This window comes from Mesocricetus auratus, unplaced genomic scaffold, assembly GCF_017639785.1.
Source record: "Mesocricetus auratus isolate SY011 unplaced genomic scaffold, BCM_Maur_2.0 Super-Scaffold_100018, whole genome shotgun sequence".
NCBI classification, from domain to species: domain Eukaryota; kingdom Metazoa; phylum Chordata; class Mammalia; order Rodentia; family Cricetidae; genus Mesocricetus; species Mesocricetus auratus.
Genome location: NW_024429199.1, coordinates 31,640,157 through 31,659,551, shown reverse-complemented (window position 1 = coordinate 31,659,551; position 19,395 = coordinate 31,640,157). Strand labels below are relative to the sequence as shown.

The following is a 19,395-nucleotide window of genomic DNA, read 5'->3' as shown; positions in this document are numbered from 1 at the left end:
AATGCCAGAGGTTCAGGTGTTCTCTGCCTCCATTTTCTTGTCCCTTCCTGAAGAAGTATAAGCACTGTGTTCTCTCAAATATATTAGGTTGAATGTCAAACCTGTAAGTTGACATTGCATAAGGTATAGTCTTTGGTGGTGATTAGGTCATGAGGGCAGTCCACTGGTGAAGGGATTAGTAGCCTTATAAAAGGGCTGAGGGAACCTTTTCCAGCTTTAGTCATTTGAAGGCACCGTGAAAAAATGGTCTGGAACCCAGAAAGGAGCCCTCAGCGGGTCCTAACCATGATGGCATCCTGACCTGAATTTCCAGCATCCAAACTGTGGGAAACAGCCTAGCATATTATCCTTAGCAGAACTTTATGAAAAACCACCCAGTTTGACCTCAAGATAATGGCTATGGTTTTTGTGAATGTGTTGTTTGCTTGCTTGCCTGTCGGGCTGCTGCCTGGCTTTTGTTTCTTTGAGACATGGTTTCATGCGGCCTATGCAGGCACTCAACTCTATAAAGCAAAGGATGACCTTAAGGTCCTTATCATCTCGTCGCCTCCTTCTAAGTGCTGGGTTCAGGTCAGAAGCGTCACCAGTTTAAATGGGTTATGGTATAAAGTGAACAGTTGTGTAAACAATCACAATGCATAATTTTGATTTTTAGCTCATCTGCATGACTTGTTGGAGAGCTCTAAAATAACGATTATGGAAGACTTGAGCATATATGGGAAAATGCCATCATTTTAGTGATTCCAATTTGAACTTACAGAAATACCAAATTAGTTATGAAAAAGAAAATTCCAGATGAAGTAACAAAGAATGTTCAAGAAAGATGTTGCTTATAGTATACCTGCTTTGTTATACAGAGGCCCACTTAGCAGGACAGTCATTTGGAAAGTTGTCCTAATTGTAAAAGTACAAGTGACTTTAGTCTTCTCAGAGTTCTAGAGAAGTGCATGTTATTTTGCATAAAACTGAGAGCTGTCCAATTAGCTCCCTAGGGTTCCTCTGCCCTGGCACTATGCCTAGCCAGAACTTAGACAACCTTGACCTCACCACAGGCCAAGCAAGAGCCCAGAAAATTGGAGTGGAGACAGACGAGGAATCTGCAAAGTGGTATGAATCAGGACTTCTGAACAAGGTTAAAGCATGGCTTCATTTTATTCAGATTCTAGGAGTCAGCCTACTTGACAGGATGAGAAGTGCAACTGGGTAAAACTATGAGCCATACAGACAGCACTTAGTAATGTGGAAAACAGAATAGAAACTATGGTCACCATCAACTAACGTGTTTCAATAGCAACAGTTTACTGCACAGCTAAACACACTGAGAGAAGAAATGTTCCCTTCCTGGAGCCTACATCCCATGGATCAAAATCCCACCTACGAGCAGCTTACAACTGAAAGGATAGCTATCTCTTCCTACTTGGCCTGCCCACTAATTGCATCTTCATCTTTTTTTTTTTTTTGAGCTTCACACTCATTTTAAGTTCTCATCTCGCCATTTAAGATGGATATATATATATATATATATATATATATATATATATACACACACACACACATACAAGCATATCTTCTCTATTTCCTCAGCAAATGGTTGGGAGAAGTGGGGGAGACTTACCTAAGGGAAACAACAATTTTCTTCATTACCTAATTTTTCCAGCATTGTACAATGTGCATCTTCAGAAGCCAAGAGTGAGCATCATTGCAAAGAGATGTTAAGATCTGGTAATCCAATACCCAACTCAGAGCACTAGTTTTGACAGCACTGCACATATTCTCCAACTCATTAGAAAACCGGTACTTCTTGAAGGCCCATATTTCATGGACTTGGCAAAACTCTTGTTCAAGGTCATTTTCAACTGCTCTTCTTGGGCAGAGCTGTGTGCATGGAACAGCACCAGCATGGCACCAGGTCAACACTTTAGTCATCATTTGAGCAAGCTTTCTGTGGCAAGGCAGTCTGCTTCAAAGTCAGATGGGCGCTCAGATAGTTTGGCAAGAAAAGTCATAGATTTGAAATGTTATCCGGAAGAAGGTCGCTATGTCTTGAATTGCCTGCTCTTCTTGCAGAAGGTTGCTTTTTGTATTTTAGACAAACAGTACAGGTCTACCCCAGTAGGAGAAACGTTTTTTAAATGTGGGAAGTGAATCTGTGCATATGTCTTCAATTGAATATGGTGCCGAGTGCCAAGAGTCCACCAAGTTGATCGTACTGTGGGTCTGTGTAAAAGCCTACCATGGTGGAATCTAGTTGCTATAGCTGCAAATCAAACAAATAAATGAAACACCGTGGAATGTAGCAAAATAGCTGTGGTCTGAGTAGTCCACATTTGCCATATGTGTGAAGATTAGCAGTCAAATTTGAATCTAAGCAGCACTCTTTCCAATAGGTGCAACTGAGGAGAAATGCTTAAATATGGACAAGGAAGATGTGAATTCCTAGTCCAAGGACAAATGCCGTATATCATATATAAACTTTTTAGAAATTTTTGTAATCTTTTCATGTAAGAAGTATGTATAAATACAATGTTTCTGCAATTACAAAATTTCTATCAGCATTTTCCTTGGAATTTCAGAGTTTGACATTAACTCACTATTGGTTATATGATAAATAAGAATCATTTGCTATAGGGAGGATTGATATTTTATTTTATGGGACTATATTTACAGGACCTACTATGTATCAGGTCCTGTGATTTGCATGTTCATAGTATACCTCATGATTTCCACAATAAACTGCAAGTTCTTCATAATAGAACTCAGTTGTGACACACAAGACTTTGATAGTGAACTCTGTTTTGATCACCCTCATAAATCATTTATATCAAGCTATTTTTCAAGAATAATAAAGCCAGGGAAAACTCTAGAGGTCACTTGGTTCATTCCCCTTTTCAGATGGCTCAAAAGTGGCTAGCTTTGGGAAGTATAACCTGGAGAAATATGTAGGCATCTTTGGGCTATAAAAGTCACATTGTTATGCATATGTAGTGATGGCTACAGAGTCCTAGCACATACAGAAAGTAGCTCCATGAACACTAGTACCTGGATGTGTAAGACAATCAGGTTATTATAAGACCAAATAGCTTAATGTAGGTAAGGATAAGAAGGATTACAATTAAGGGAAAACAATTCCACCAATCAGAGCTAATTTTCATTCTTCTTTTACAGCAAATCTTAATTAGTGCTCTTTGTGCAAACTCATCCCTGGCTATGGATCCAAAGACAGAAAGAACAATAGGGAATTGTTGTCTTTGCTTGGATGAAAAGAAAAATCTATTTTCCTTTTGTTTATCAAAAGAATACTGGATATTTATCAATGTCGTAATATTAGACACTAAATACTTAACAATGTTCTAGTGAAACATGGTTGATGAAATAGAACAATAATTTATGCTTAGACACATCTCCTTAACTAAGTGTTACAAGGCTCTTGAAGACTTCCCAAGAAGCAAAGGTACCAAGCAGGGTGCTGTGTGGGTCCATTCCCAATATAAAGACCTTCTGAATTTGCAAGCTTGGACAGGTTGTCATACTTCCACATAATTCTGATGTAAAGAGAAAAGACTGGTACTGGAGATGGTCATCTGTCAATGAGTCCAACAATGAAGTCTCAAGACTTCAGAACGGATTACAGAGAGGCTAGATTATGGAACATGAAAATGAAATGGCAATCATAAAGTACCAGTTTAGGTCCTTATGAAGAAAATAGTACATGTGTAGTCTAAGTAATATTACCACAGTGGAAAAGTGAGGATACCTACATCCATCCACCCATTTATCCATCCATCCATCCATCCATCCATCCATCCATCCATCCATCCATCCATCCATCCAACATAGAATATTTCGAGTGCTACTATATCCCAGGTACTAAGTCAGATATATCAATACATAGAGAAAGTTGAGAATTGTGTAACGGAGGTACCTGAGGGGCAAAGAGGTTTTAAATCATGGAAAGTCAAGGGATAGGTGATGCTTAGGATAGGAAAAAACTTAGGGTGAGTTGGATTTTAACAAAAGAATCAGGAAGTGGCATAGACTTGGTCCTGGGGACAGTTTAGAGGAGACTTGTGGCTAGGGTCCCCTGTTACTGACAGTATTGTAGGGGAGAATACTGAAGGCCAAATATAACCTGAGTTTGACAACATAGAATCCACCAGAAATATAATTAAGGGTTCTACAGTTGAGACCAAAAACATCAGGAATGATGTTAAATCTTATCCTACCCACATCAGATTAAAAGGGCATAAAAGTTTTGATGCAGAGTATAATTAACCTCAAAAAAGTAAGTGGAAGTTTGGGCAATACTAATAAGCAAGGGCAATGGTTCCATTGCATGCTGTGTGTTGTGCAAAGTACATATGATACAGAAAAATGGGTACAGGCAAGATGAGACACCATAAAAAGGGACTAAGCATGACAAAGAGGGACCTCCATAGCATCTCCTCACTGAGTGTGTGGCACTCAGTGAATTTGTGGGGATAAGGGACTGCTGTCTCTTTTGGCCTAAAAGCCAATGTGTGGAGTAAACAATAAATGGAAAGCAAACACTGCATGGATAAAGCCATGTGGCGCAGTACAGAGCCTACTCGACTTAGGAGACCAAGACTCCCTTCACTCACAGTTGATCCCTGAGCAAGGAAATTACTAGAAGCCACTAGAACACCCATTTTCTGTGAAGGGTAGCCTAGGACTGGCTAAAGATAAGAGAAGGGACCAAGAAAGGAAGAAAGACGCAGCAGGAGGAGAGAAAGCTGGCTGCCACAGCTCAGCTGAGAAACTGAAACCTCAAACTGAAATGGGTACAGTGGGTATAAGAAGAGACCTGGGTAAGTCTGGAAGATCTGACCAATAGGATTCAGCTGGAAAGATGTGTCACAAGGGAACTCATGGATACATCCGGCTATGCTGCAAAGGCAACACATGGTGAGTGACAAGATTTAGAGGAGGAGAGTGAATGTAATGGATTGGTTTTAATATTTACTTCATATGTCAAAACCAGAATATGATGGCCCACACTGAAACCAGAAGACACAGACTTGGAATGGCACCTGTGTGTACTTCCAAGTGGAAATCATCACGGCTAGGGAGACCTGCTCAGAGAATCTATGAGAGCAACCCAGAGGACTGGTATTCAGATCCTACAGAGTGGGTAAAGACAGTTGGCTCACCAGAATTGGAGACAAGCTTTTGTTCAACCTTGTGATGGCCTTTTCCATAGCAAATAAACTCCCATGGTCATGGCTCCCTATTGGCTCTCCATCCTTGGATATGCCCAATCAGAGGCCACTACCAGGAATCAATCAAAGATTGCTCTGAAGCTTTTATACCACATGGAGTATGCACTGGAGGACCTTGGAATCACAAGTGTCAGATTATGGGATCCTCTGGCTGGGACACCAATGTGGATTTTTTTCCTCTTTACTTTCTTTGGCAAACACACTGATGTTAGCTGAGGTTGGCACCTCAATTAAATGGGAACTGGGAAGGATATGGGTTTTGGAATTCTGCCAAGGAATTGGGCTGTGACTCATGAATGATCTGTCTGTGGCATGAAGGAGAAAGCCAGTACATAGGACACCACCTTCCTGCCCGCCACCACCCCTCCACAAAATATGAAGATCCAGCAACGAATGAATGGAAAACAGATGAATTAAATTTATTTGAAATATCTCTGGATTTAAGGATTAAGTGGAAAGGCCCTTAAGTGAACCACACTGATGGCCCCAAGAGCTCTGAACAGAGCTTAGAGGGCTGTTTTGAACTAATACGACTGCTGGGCCTCTTCATATTTTAAATGATGAGGGATAGTGACGTTAAAAATGAAAAATTAAATCCCAACATTAAAATTTAATGCTGCAAAACTTAACATAAAAGAATTGGACTTGGGAATGCATATAGTTATGAAAGAAAATTCACAGTGGGGGAAACAATTTCTGTAAAGCACAGAACACTTGCAGCCCCCTCAGAAAGTGTCTGTTTGTCGTGCAGATCCCTTTCTTTTAGTATTCAGGGCCTTATTTGTTTGGAGGATTCCTTAAAAGTTTTTGAGCTCTGTTTATGTTTCTAATTTTTATTTCTCAAGATTTTCAGATGTCTTCTAGTTACTTTAGAATGAATGCAAAAAAAAATGAGAAAGGCCAGTTCTTATCTCTGGTGTGTTTACAATAGTCTTATTTCTACCAGCAACTCCCTCCCTTCATGCAGTGTCTCCTATGAGAGGGGCACAGACGCTATGGACCATGAGTTGCACAATCTTTGAATCCCAAGGCTGAAAACATTCCATAAATCATGTTATCTACCAAAATAATATCAGATCTTGAGTTCTTTAAAAACCAACCATAATGCAAGTAGCACTTAACGCCTTCTCTTCTGGGAAAACCAGATGTAGAAATCCTTTCATGACTACCAAATGTCAAATATTATTGAACAGGATAAATACTTGCCTAAATTATGCCTCTTGTGGGGATCAGTTGAATATAACAAGTCATGACAAATCAAGTACGAGAAGGGGTAGGGTTTATTTTTATTTTCTTGTGAATTACATGGTGAGTGAACATTCCTGCTGTGATTATTAGAATATAAAGACTCTGCCTGCTTCTGGATCTGTTCTAATAATGATGATGGTGATGATAATGCCCTAACCTTCCACACACTTTTGCCTTCTCCCAGCATTTTCAAACATTAAACCAGGCTTTCCACAGCAGAAGCACGTCTCATTATCGGTTCTTCGCTGAAAGTTTGCAATCTTCCTAGATCTGAAATATTTATGTATTGCTTTTCATGATGCCACTGGCAATGCCTGAAAAGTCTAATTGGATGAAAAGAAAGGTTCTGGGCTCAATTTTCACTACCCACAGACAGATCAGAAAAACGTGAACTTCTCTGTGTCAGAGTGAAAATGGCCCTGTGGAGACTCTCTGTCCTTGCAGCATTGCTCTCTACTTATTGCCTCGAGTTCAAACACAACATCTGCATCTTTTGATACTGTTCCTCCTCTGTGTTTTTCTCATCCTATAACCCTAGGATGCCCAAAAGTCTACTGTGTATAAGGAAGGTTTTCAACATGTTTTCAGGGTTGTACTATCAATTGGTCTCTACTGGTTGCAGGCCTTGAAAAAGTCTCAACTACATCTGGCTGTGACCAAACTCAGTAGTTGGGTACTGTTGGTGGTTTGAATAAGAATGGTCCCCATACCGTCCCAGATTCCCTGAATGTGGATGTCAGTTTGGAGGTCTGGTTAATATATGGGGTCTCTAGTAGTGGATCAGTATATATCCCTAGTATATGAATGGACTTTGGGAGCCCACTCCACATGGAGGGGTATTCTCTTAGCCTAGACACACGGGGAAGGGCCTAGGCCCTGCTCCAAATGATATGACAGACTTTGAAGAACCCACCTGGAAGGCCTCACCCTCCCTGGAGAGCAGAAAGGAGGTGGGATATGGGGTTGGTGGAGGGCAGGGGAGGAGGGGAGGGAGAGAGAACTTGGATTGACACGTCAAACAAGCTTGTTTCTAATAATAATAATAAAAAAGAATTGTCTCCATAGGCTCATATATTTGAATGCTTAGCCATCCCAGAATGGCATTTTTGAAAGGATTAAAAGGATAAGGAGGTATGCCTTTGTTGGAGGAAGTATGTCCCTGTAGGTTGGCTTTGAGGTTTCAACAGCCCATGCCAAGACCAGAGTCTGTCTCTCTCTACCTACAAACCATGATACAGATTTCAGGTACTGCTTCAGTACCTACCTGCATGCTGCCATGCTTTCCACCATGATGAAAATGGGCTAAACCTCTGAAACCACGAGCAAGACCCCAATCAACTGCTTTCTTTCATAAGAGTTGTCTTGGCATGGTGTCTCTTCACAGCAATAGAACGGTGACTAAGAGAGGAACAAATCTGTTTGCTTGCATGTCCTTATTCATTTTGTGTGATCATCAGTGGTAGAAAGATATGTTAGTGTGTCACTCTTCTGAGCACCCGTGGCAAACACATCAAATATCCTCCCACGTAAATGTTTGCCAAATGTCTTATCAGTGTAATCTGTGCGTGGAGTTGTTGGGAATACAAATCAGGGTTCAAGACAGAAGAAATCTGTATTGCATTTTAAACATGGGCTGAAATAAGACATGCTATCTTATGGTTTATATTTTATTATAATACATTAAATTTAGGGGCTACTTTGAAGAGCATGGGGCAAATTCTTAGCTATACAATGGGGTTGAATTAGTGTTGTCACTCATATATTGACCCATTTCCCATACTGTGATTCACCAGGGAGAGATAGAACACTCCCATTTAGTAAGAAATGAGTCTAACTTTTGACATCACTAGCATTAATTGAAATAAATGACTTGTGAATTTCAGATCCTGTGAGTCTAGAGTCAGTCACCTCACTGATTTTACGTCCAGCAGTTTCATGTCAATGGGGCTAGGATTTACTTACAAACTTTATCCTAGTTCTGTGATCCCTGTGCTCCCGATTCCTATAAAATATTTAGGAAATCTTCAGTGAATATGCACAAGAACAAGGTATGTTCTTTCTTGGGGGTGTTTTTAACTATAAATATTTAAGTAAGTAATGGTAATCTATTATAACCTTCCTGAATTAGTATTTTACAGGTGTTTTGACATTCCTCACAAATAGGTATTGGATATGTCAATTCTGGTTCCTGCCACCAACCTCCTCTTCTTCCCCTGGTTTAACCTTGATGTTGACGTTTTAATATTACAATAAAACCCACCCACTATTGCTTGTCTACTCTACCCTTATGATTAATACAACCATTGGATGTGAGAGGCAGCTTTCTCACTCCCTGGGAGATGTCTCCTCCCATCTGGACCCTGCTTATTTGGTTTGGCAGGAGAGAACCCCTTAAATTTACTATGCCTCTCCCACTGAGGCTTCCACAACCATGTTGGGAAGATCACTGAAAGCCAGTACTGTTACAGAATTACTGAAAGTTACTAGTTGAGCAAATAAACTAAGACACATCATATCCTTCTGTGTTTTCAGCTGCATTTTCATAAAAAAACAAAAACAGAGAAATCTGTGATTGGCTGATTAGTGACTTAAATGAGAAATGTCCCCCATAAGGTAGAGTGTTTGCACACGTGGTCCTCACTTGTTGGTGCTGCTGGGGGAGGCTGTGGAACCTTTGGGAGATGGAGCATTTCTGGATGGAGGGTGTCACTGGGGAAAAGCTTTGAGAGTCTATAGTCTTGCCTCACTTTTTGTTCATGTCCTTGCTTGTGCATGAACTCTCAGCTTCCTGCTCAGGCCCGTGGCTTGCTGCTGTTCCTCCTACCATGGTGGATCCTCATCCCTCTGGAACTGTAAGCCCAAATAAACTTTTTCTTCCTGACGTTATCTTGGTCATTTTACTACAGCAATAGAAAGGCAACTAACAAATAAGTCTTGTAAAAATAAGAGCTACCATATTTTAATCTACAAATATAATGATAAAATATTTAAAACTTTAACATTTGAATCTAACTGAAAATATTTAATTTTTAAAATTTCATACCTCTTTAAACACATTTTTATAAAAATCAATTTTTGTGATTCCTGAAAATAATTATGAAGCTAAAGAATCAACATAATATTTTATTTAATTAATGTTTGCAGTAAAATATATATGAAATTAGAGAAAGGTGATGAAAATTGCAGGATATTCCTCAGCTACCATGTGCAACTGCCATGTGCAAATTCTTTGGTCATTAATTCTGGGATCATGAATTAGAACATGCAAAGAAATGGTCATTTATCTCTTCTGGGAAATGAAATTCAATGTCAAAGAATCTACTGATCTACAAATCTCAGAGGATTTGACAGATTAGTTAATTTACTTCCTTTTTTCTAAATATTTGTGTCATTCAATTCCTCCTTGTGTTTCTAAGTAGCAGCACCTTTTCCAAAAGAAAAACCATTAGCTTTTCCAAGTAAGTTCAGAGGAAAAATTGAGTCAAGTTCAATTTCTAATGGCTACACATAAGGTTAATAAGTCCTTTGTCTGAAACATTAAAATTTCAGAGCAAGGATCTGCAAATGAAATAATTAATTCTCCAGTCTGAAGGTAACACTGTGCAGTACAAGGATGTAAATAAAAGCCAAACAGGACAAGTGTGAGGTTGACAGTAATGATGTCATTATATTTCTACCTAAAACCTCCTAACATTAGCAGCAGTACACTGTATTCTCTTCCTGGGGAGTAGGCACCTGTTTCAGAGAGCTCCCTTTCCTAATTCATTCAGTTTGGATTTCTAATAAAAACAGTCATCAGTCCCTATCACTTTTTCTCATATCTAGAGATACTGTGACAAAGTTTGTTTCATTTTTAGATTAAAAACATGCTTAACGTTGACCCAAGCCTTCTACTAACAGAGGAAATGACAATGTGTTTGGTCTAGTATCTATAATGTCAAGGGCATTTCTATTTATATTCTTGCTTTGAGAAGTAACAAATGGCATAAAATATTGTTCCTAAAATGCTTAGTTAATTGTCAGCTGGTTTTTCTTCAACAGTTGAACTACGCCACACAGTTTGAAACAAAACTTCAAGATACTTTCAAATTATTTCTTCTGCATTTTCACCTAAACTTGTAAACACTATAAAATTAACATTTTAAAGAATTAGTTAATGTTTCAGATATTCATAGAAAACACAAACCATTAGTAAGTGTATACATTTGAAACCAAATAGGCATGAGCTCACATCTCATGCTATCACCATAGCTAAGTGATTTGGGGGAGAGTATATAATTTTTGAACCTTGGTACCTTCATTTATAAATGAGGTAATTAATTACTTGTTCATAGAGGCACTGTGAAAAATTAAAGATGTAATCACTATAGAATGCCTTACACACAATGGTCTGAAGAAACAATAGCAATACCTAATTCATCCCTCAATATATCAAGCACATATTGACGCTAGTATATGCAAGCCATCTGGGTAAAAGGGCTTAGGATTCAAAAGCTGTTGTTTTGTACAGGACCTTAACATTTTTTATGAGGATAAACACATTTATATTACAAATAGGGTAGCGTGTGCAAACATGAAAAGCAGAACAGCTAAGTTTGCTTGGGGAGTTTGGACATGTTTCATAAGGCAATAAGTAATTGACCTAACTGGATGAACAAGAGTGTGGTGATTTGAGTAAGAATGGCCCTCATAGGTTCATATATTTGAGTCCTTAGTCACCAGGATATGCAACTGTTTAAAAGGATTAGAAGGATTAGAAGATGTGGCTTTTTAGATCATATGTGGCCTTGTTGAAGGAAGTGTGTCACTGGAGGCGGGCTGTGAGGTTTCAAAAGTCCATTCACAGCCCAGTCTCTGCCCCCTCCATCCTGCTGCCTACTGATCAGGATATAAAAGTCTTAGCTACTTCTCCAGCACCATATCTGCCAGTTTGCCTCAATTCTTCATGCCATGATAATGGACAAAGCCTCTGAAACTCTAAACAAGCACCCAACTAAATGCTTTCTCTTATAAGAATTGCCTTGGCAAATGGGTGGAACTCAAAAAAATCATCCAGAGCAAGGTAACCCACACCCAAAATGGATAAATATGACATGTATTTACTCATATGTGGATATTAGCTGATAAGTACATGATAACCAATCTATAGTCCATACACCCAGAGAAGTTAGATATAAAGGAAGAGACTGGGGAGATACATGGATCTCCCTGGGAGTAAGAAATAGAATAGATTTTATGAGTGGTTTGGAGGATGGCAACAGGAGGATGAGATTGGGAGAGGGGGATTAGATAGGGTTGAGGGAGGGAAATGTAGATAGAATTTAGGGGTGGTACAGAAACCTAATGCAGTGTAATCTTACTGAAATATATGAAAGCAATCATAATGATTTATCCAAATAATGGGAGAGACAGAATCCCAACTGGGCACACTGTGTTATCAAATGAAGCTTCCAGTACACGGACTAGGTTATACTCAATGAAATTGTTAACCAAATGGATCCCATGGAAATTCCCAAATAACCGAGGCTGTTGCCAAAACTATGGCTGCTCTCCACAAACTAAAAGGCCCCATTGCAGAAGACAGCACCCACACTAATCATTGAACATGGAGAGGTTGAGCTGGTGGTGCTGACATAGAACCTTGGCCTCTACGTTACAGTGGCTTTGGTATGGGAAGGTACTCTGCAGGCTACCAAAAGGGAAATGTAAACACCAACCCAGTCACAAACCCTTTGATCTACAATGCTGTCCTGCCTGCAGGACATGCTAGGACAATGGGGTCACAAAGCTTGTGGGAGTAACAAAACAACATCTGATTTGACTTAAGACACTCTATGAGATGGAGCCCATACCCAACACTGTTTGGATGACCAAGAACCAGAAACTAGATAGCCCAGAGACCTGCCATAAGATCAAATACTACTATTCTTTACTAAACAAAGTAGTGGTAAAATGACTCCTGATAATATTCTGCTATACTCAGAGATCAGGGCCTTGTTCAGCCATCATCGCAGAAGCTTTCTCCTATAGCAGATGAGAACAAATACAGTCAGACATGCAGAGTGAGAGACCTTAGAAGCTTGTTCTTTTCTAATGAGAGACACCAGGGGAATGGATCTGTATGGGAGGGGAGTGGGAAGGAACTTGGAGGAGTAGAGGGAGGAGAAACTGTAATCAAGTTGTATTATAAATCTATTTTCAATAAAAGGGGGCAGGAGAGCTGCCTTGGTCATGGTGTCTCTTAACATCAACAGAAACCCTAAGTAAGACAAAGATTCTGCAGAGAACACGAGGGGCACTTGGGGCAAGAAATGATGACGACTAACAAGACCCAGTTTTTATGTAGGAAATTAGATCAACATGTTAATATTTCAACAGTTCTAACTGATCTAAAAGAAAATTCCAACTGTCTGATGCACCACTTTGGATGGGTGGCCTTTAAGAAACACTAGATAAAGTGCCTCTGTACAGTAACATTGTTTGTACACTGTGCTTTGTTTAAAATGCCCCAAATTGAGGACAGAAGAGAATAACAGAAAGAACTGTTATTTTGGATCTAAGACTCATGATTTCTAGCTCTTGCTTCCCCTATAATTTCTGTGATGGGTTGCCCTTTTCAACGGGAACATCCTGGGATTATCCTAAAAATTGCCTTTCATTAATAACAAAACTGAGCTCAATTTTAGAAGCTGAGAAGAGGACACACAACTTCTCTATAGAAAATATAACCCTCAAATATTGCAAAGTGGTGAACAAACCATCCAAATTGTTTGAGTTGAAACAAATGAGAGCTTCATGACCAGTTAAAGTGTTAGAGATAATTAGGCAAGAAAGAGAAGGAAAACAACTCAGGCAAAACTCCCTGCAAGAGTGGACCTTCATAAGGTGAGTAAGTCCATTTCTAGTGACATCTTCAATGGGGATGGAGAGATGGCTCAGTTATGCGTGCTTATAACCTACAGAGGCTCCAGGTTCAGTTCCTATTGCCTACATCAGGTAGTTTGCAACCTCCATTTCAGATATCCAATACTCTCTTCTGGCCTTCATGGGCACCTGCACACATAAGGCTCACATAAATTCAATGTAAGCATCCATACAAGATGATATATATGTACATATATATATATGTATATAAAAGAGACAGATTCCTCAAATGTCTGCCACAGATCTTGGAGGAATAAAACAGTGTTTCTGTATGTCTGGGAAAACAGCCAAAGTGCAGCAGTTACTTCCAAAACAGTCCCTGTGAAGCAAGATGGAGGTGGAACCTAGGACCAATGGCTATAGAGGTGGAATGAATCCTTGAAGCATGATGACAAACTTCAAATTGCTCATTCATCCAGGAATGAGCTACTTTTATGATTTGACACCACTGGCACCTCCTAAAAAAGGATTCATCTACCGCATAGTTTACACAACGACTCAATGCCATAGAAAGAAATATTATTTACTATCAGTACTCTTTTGTCATTGTAATCTTCCAAGATTTCACTGACACATAGGCCCCTGTGATGGGAAGTCTGAATTAAAGAATAGTTCTTTAGCAGATTTTGTTTTATCAGAGGAAGCTATTTTAATCAACTCACCATTCCGTGGTTCAGCCAACCTGGGATAAAGTTGTCAAGCAATTTGGGGTATATCATCTCTCTGTCATAGGCATAGATGGTCCAGAATACCACGACAACAAACTGGAAGGGAAAGGAAATCTTTTGTTTCAATTTCATCTTTTACAACACACAACTGATTAGTTATTTGTTATAAAAAAACAAGAAAATTTGGAATTTATGCTAAGACAGCAGCAAAGCAATGAATGACTAGAAAAAAATCATTCCTGCTTCACTCTGTAGTAGTAACCAAAGGGGTGTCAAGCCCCTCTTTGGTCTCCAACGATGTTCTTTCAGACAGAAAAGCCTGCTTGAAAGGGAGAGAGAAAAGACCTGTTGTTAAGAAGAACACCATCTCAGGGGTAATCGTGCCAGTCTGATCCCTCTCAATAGGGTTTATAATTTCACGTAGGGATATTTGTGGAGAGGTTCAATTACCCACGAGAAAGAGCATGCATTGCACACAATGCTATGTCCATCTTCTTTGATCCTGCCCTGTGGTTTAAATGCTGTTCATCTCTTTATGTTTGCTTCTCACCAATGCCAGCACTAAACCCACTGCCAACCACACTCCCCAGGTCCCGTTTAAGGGAAATGTATTAGTTCAGAGAGCCTAAGTCAAGTCATAGCGACACTGAGAAATAGAGAGTGTAAAGGGGAAAGGAAGATTCCAAATTCTGCAGGAGTAACTTAACTTTCAAGTTTATCTGAATTATAGAAGTTTCTTGGGGCCCAATAGCAGCACAGTAATCCAGAGAGAGTATTTATTTGAATGATTATTTATTGGTTTAATCATTTATTGATATTTGATTTTGTTACTTAATTGATTATTCGTCAAACTAACAGTGAGGGATAAAGTTCAGACTAAAATAAAGAAATGAATGTCCCATGGTCAAGACTAATAATCAAAAGGTGCCAAAATTCTTTCCCAACTATGTCTTCTTTGAAATCTGTGTGGTTTTCACCCTTGAAATCTAAGGTGTTGCCAATATTTATTATTTTATGAAATGTAAAGATTAATCATTACTGCAAGTGACTGTAAGCCTCTATACATTGTTTTAGAGTCAGATTGGACATCATCATGCCCCCCCCATTTAATTAACCTTGCTTTTGGATGAAATTTTTTTACTATCTACATACAAATGTACAAGAGTAAAGCAAAAGAAAACTTAATTATTAGCTCAAGGAAAATTATGTTAACTTTTCAAATACAATGAATAATTTTTAAGTAATCCATGATTTTGAACTATTCACCATCTTAGACTTCAAATGGACTGGCCATTCATAACAACTACACTCACAAAGTAAATATTTGGTAGTTACTTTAAACTTTTTAAAATATTATTTATTTTCTATTTTATGTGCACTGATAATTTGTCTATATGCATGTCTGTGTGACAGTGTCAGATCTTCTGGAACTAAAGTTACAGGCAGTGGTGAGCTGCCATGTGCATGCTAGGTACTGAACTCCTCTGGAAGAGAGCAACCAGCGCTCTTGACTGCTGAGTTACCTCTCCAGCCACTGTTTTAAACTTTGATTATATTACTGCAATCTCCAGTCATTATTTTAAACTTACATTACCTGCCAACATTATCTCCTTAAAGTAGGCAAGAATATAGATTGTTTCATTTTTTTCCTTGCTATGAATGGAGGAACCAAGATTTTCATTTTTGCTTTAATAGCATTTATTTGTGCATAAGATTTCACACACCATACAAGAAATGGACTCTCAAAATAACCATTAACTCTGATCTCACCAATTTTGCTAATAATGTAAGAGAATCTACAAAACAATTACTTTACCTAGTTACTATGAATAAAGAATGCTAAGGAAAGCTTATAACTACCATGCTTTTAGGAATACATATGAATTTATGTACATGCATATACAGAGTCCTGTAACAACATAAAAAAGTAGGCCATTTCCCCCCTAATGATCTTCAGATTTGTAGTCTAGACAGTTTGGAAAGGTAAGGTCCAGACTGCAAGAACAAGGTGATCCTGGCAGCAGGGAAGAGCGTTGGAAAAGGAAACCCATTTACAGCAGGGTTGGCAAGGGGATGGGAGAAGACTAGGAAGTCTTTTTAATGGGTGGGTCGGGGATCTAGGGAGGGTACTGGATGGCTAGAAGTCAGAAGACATGGCAGACAGAGTAAATGAAACAAAGTCCCGAAGACCACACTCAGAATGAGCAGTTGCTAACGATGCCCTCCCTCTGGACAGTGAGAGGAGGCACTCTTGCTGGCAACTGGAAAGTGGGCTGAGCCCAGGACGGCAATAATCTGAGGCACTTGTAGAGGATAATGTGTGAGTAAAGTCACTGAGAATACGTAAAAGGAAGGCTCTGATGGTCGCGATGGCTCCCCCGGGAATTGATAACATGTTTTTCTAGTAGAAGCAACCAGGATATTTCCAAGGGCTATGAGGTCTGTGAGAAAGAATTCAGAGAGAGGATGCTGGGGGTTTGAAATTGCTGCAAGTTAGATGGCTCAGAAGATCTGAGATGAAGAAGCTGTAAGAACGACGATATCCTTTCATGACCAACCAGCCTTTCTAAACCGCTGCTTCGGGAAGGACAGTTGCCAAAAGGTTACATGAGATGCCTCGTATAAAACCATTTTTAAAGCTCGACTCTCAATGAAAGACAAAATTTCCTATTTGCACTTTGTTCTTTCTGTATATATTTGACAAATGAGTGAGAAAAATCAAAATATGGCTGATTCAATGACTTGGTGCCAAGGATACACTACCAGGTCCACAACCACACCATTACTAAATGCAGGCATATGCTTTTACAGCCAGGATACTCAGTGAATCAACAGTATCCATGTCACTTGAAGTCTGTCAGATATGATGAGCCCTGGGTCTCACCCTGCAGTAATCTGATCCTACATTTTAATAAAATCTTGAGAATGTTCCTACTTCGAGAGGTATCTTCTACCATTGTGTTTCCTGATTTCCCATTGGAGTGATGATATCACAGGTGTTAGTATTCAGGCATCGGTACTGGCCTGTCCTTGGGGTTCTAACAGGATATGCCCTCAGCTGCAGCCACTAAGAGCACCACCTTTGCATATTCACTGCATTCCTTTTTAAAAGGGCCCCCACTCTTTCTTTCTCTGTTTGTCCCTCTGCTTCTCCTTTTCACTCTCTGCCCTCCCTGCCTTTCCATCCCTTCCTTCTCCTCCCTTCCTCTCTCTCTCCTATCTCTCTCTCTGCCCCTCTCTTCTCTTCTGCCACTCCTGTCCCCAGAGGCCCATCTCCCCTCTCCTAACTCCTTTTTTCCGTTCACTTGGCCCCGATAAAAAATAACCCTTCACCCAAACTCTGTCGAACAGTATCTTTCTCTCATGGTCTGCTTTTTAAAATTACAACACCTTTCAGAACATCCACCATTTCCCTTCTACACTACACTTTGATCTGGGGATTCCCTGTCCTAATACACAAATATGTCCCAGGGCTTTTTCCTCTGGTCTGACTGAAAGGTAATTCATAATAGACTATTTGATTTAAATTGTGGTTTCTTGGTTACTTTTCTTATTGCTCTGATAAAATACCACAAAAAGCAACTTCAGAAAGTATTTGTTTTGGCCCTAGGGGAGGTTACAGTCCATCACCATAGTCACAATAGCAGCAGGATCTTGAAGCAGCTGCTCATGTTGCCTCCACAGTCAAGAACTCCTCCACCCCAAGGTTCAGGGAATATCACGGAAGTGGGGGCAGAGAGTATATAAGAGGCTAGGGAGGAATGATGAGAAATGCTGTTCTCTGGGTATGACATGGCTGCTGTACGTCACAATCACAGCAGCTGTGGGTTTCTGCACAAGACTTGTACAATATCAAGTCAGTTAAAATTCTCGAAAGGGTCAGAGGAAGGGTTATGGAAGCCCTACCTCTGGCTGAGTAACTATTGGTAGTTGATGTGTGTTTGGGGAGAGATACCCACCTTTTCTCAGAGGATCTGGAAACTAGTATATTGTCTATGTCCAGAGATTGGCCCCACACCCATGAGAACACCAGCCACCCAGCACTAACTGGACAAAGGAGGAGGGTATGAAATTGTGAGAGATATGTGTCATATGGGCCTAGGGAAAGCTAGAGGGGATGTATGGGGGTTAGACATGATCAAGATACATTGAACCTACGTATAAAATGTTCAGATAACTTAAACACAAAAGCAAAGATCATGAAAGTTCGCATTCAGTTTACTTTCTCCTTTTTATATACTTTAGAAGCCCAAGCTAGGGAATGGTGCCACCCACCATGGGTCAGTTTTCTCACCACAATTAGCCTAATCAAGATAAAAGCCCGCAGGCAGCCAAGAAGTCCACCTGCCAGATGATTATATATTCCATCAAGTTGACACTGAGATTTAGCATCATATGTGGTAAAGCCATGCCTATTTCTGTGGGGTAAGGATTTGGTGTAGGTGTAAACACATAGGCAAGCAGCAACTTCAGATTAGTGTGGAGTCATTGGTGGAAATCCCTTCAACTTTGCTGAATATCACAATCTAATCATGAGCCTCAAATTACTTTATATTACAAACCCTTTCCCAGCTCAATGGGAAAAATTATACAGGTCAAACCAAGGGGCCGAATCCTGGGACCATATTAAATGTCTTTCTACCACATGTTGTTTCAGAATGGTTTTGATGTCCTTCTGCCCTTTGGACTTCCAGTTAAATCTTAGAATCTCAGGTTGTTAAATTTTTACAAATATCTTGTCAGAATTCTCAGTGTTTTGTTAGAGAACTGACTCCTGGCTACATTGAGATTTCCTATCAGTAGCACAGGTTGTCCATGTACTAAGTTTGTCTTTTATTTCTCTCAGAAGTATATTTAGTTAACAATTTGAATAGTTATTCATAGTATCTTCGGAATCTACTAGGTATTTCATGTTTTGGAAGCAATTGTGCACTATTAAATTTTTGTGTATTCTTTGTTGCTACTTTATAAAAACAGAAGTTTTAAATGGTGGCATTATTTCCTGTGCCTTTACTAAACTTGATTACTAGTTTTTAGCAACTATTTTAAAATTTAGTGTGTGTGTGTGTCTAAAATAACAAAACTCTTTTACAAACTACAGGTTTGTTGTTCTGTTACTTAAGTCCTTAGCTCAACTTGAGTAGAAGTAATCTAAAACAGAGTCTTTATCTTTTTCTCTGTTGTAGAGAAAATGTTCAATTTCTCAACAGTGAAGTTTGACATAGCTGCAGTTTTTCTTAGATGTCTTTTTAAAAGTCAAGGAAGATCTCATAGAATTTCACTTGGGAGATACACATTAGCTGTAAGTGATAATATTT

The 19,395-nt window shown here is 39.4% G+C and overlaps 1 protein-coding gene across 6 annotated transcripts in view; it reads right to left on the bottom strand.

Annotated features, from left to right (window-relative positions):
- Positions 1-19,395, bottom strand: part of Aig1 (androgen induced 1) — a 210,240-nt gene that overhangs the window by 138,041 nt on the left and 52,804 nt on the right. For 5 of the 6 annotated variants that reach the window (XM_021224443.2, XM_040728417.1, XM_021224438.2 and 2 more), the window contains exon 3: positions 14,072-14,173. The exons of the other annotated variant lie outside the window; for it this stretch is intronic. In XM_021224443.2, coding sequence (XP_021080102.1) covers positions 14,072-14,173 — 102 coding nt within the window. The remainder of the gene's footprint in view (positions 1-14,071; positions 14,174-19,395) is intronic. 6 annotated transcript variants of the gene reach the window in all.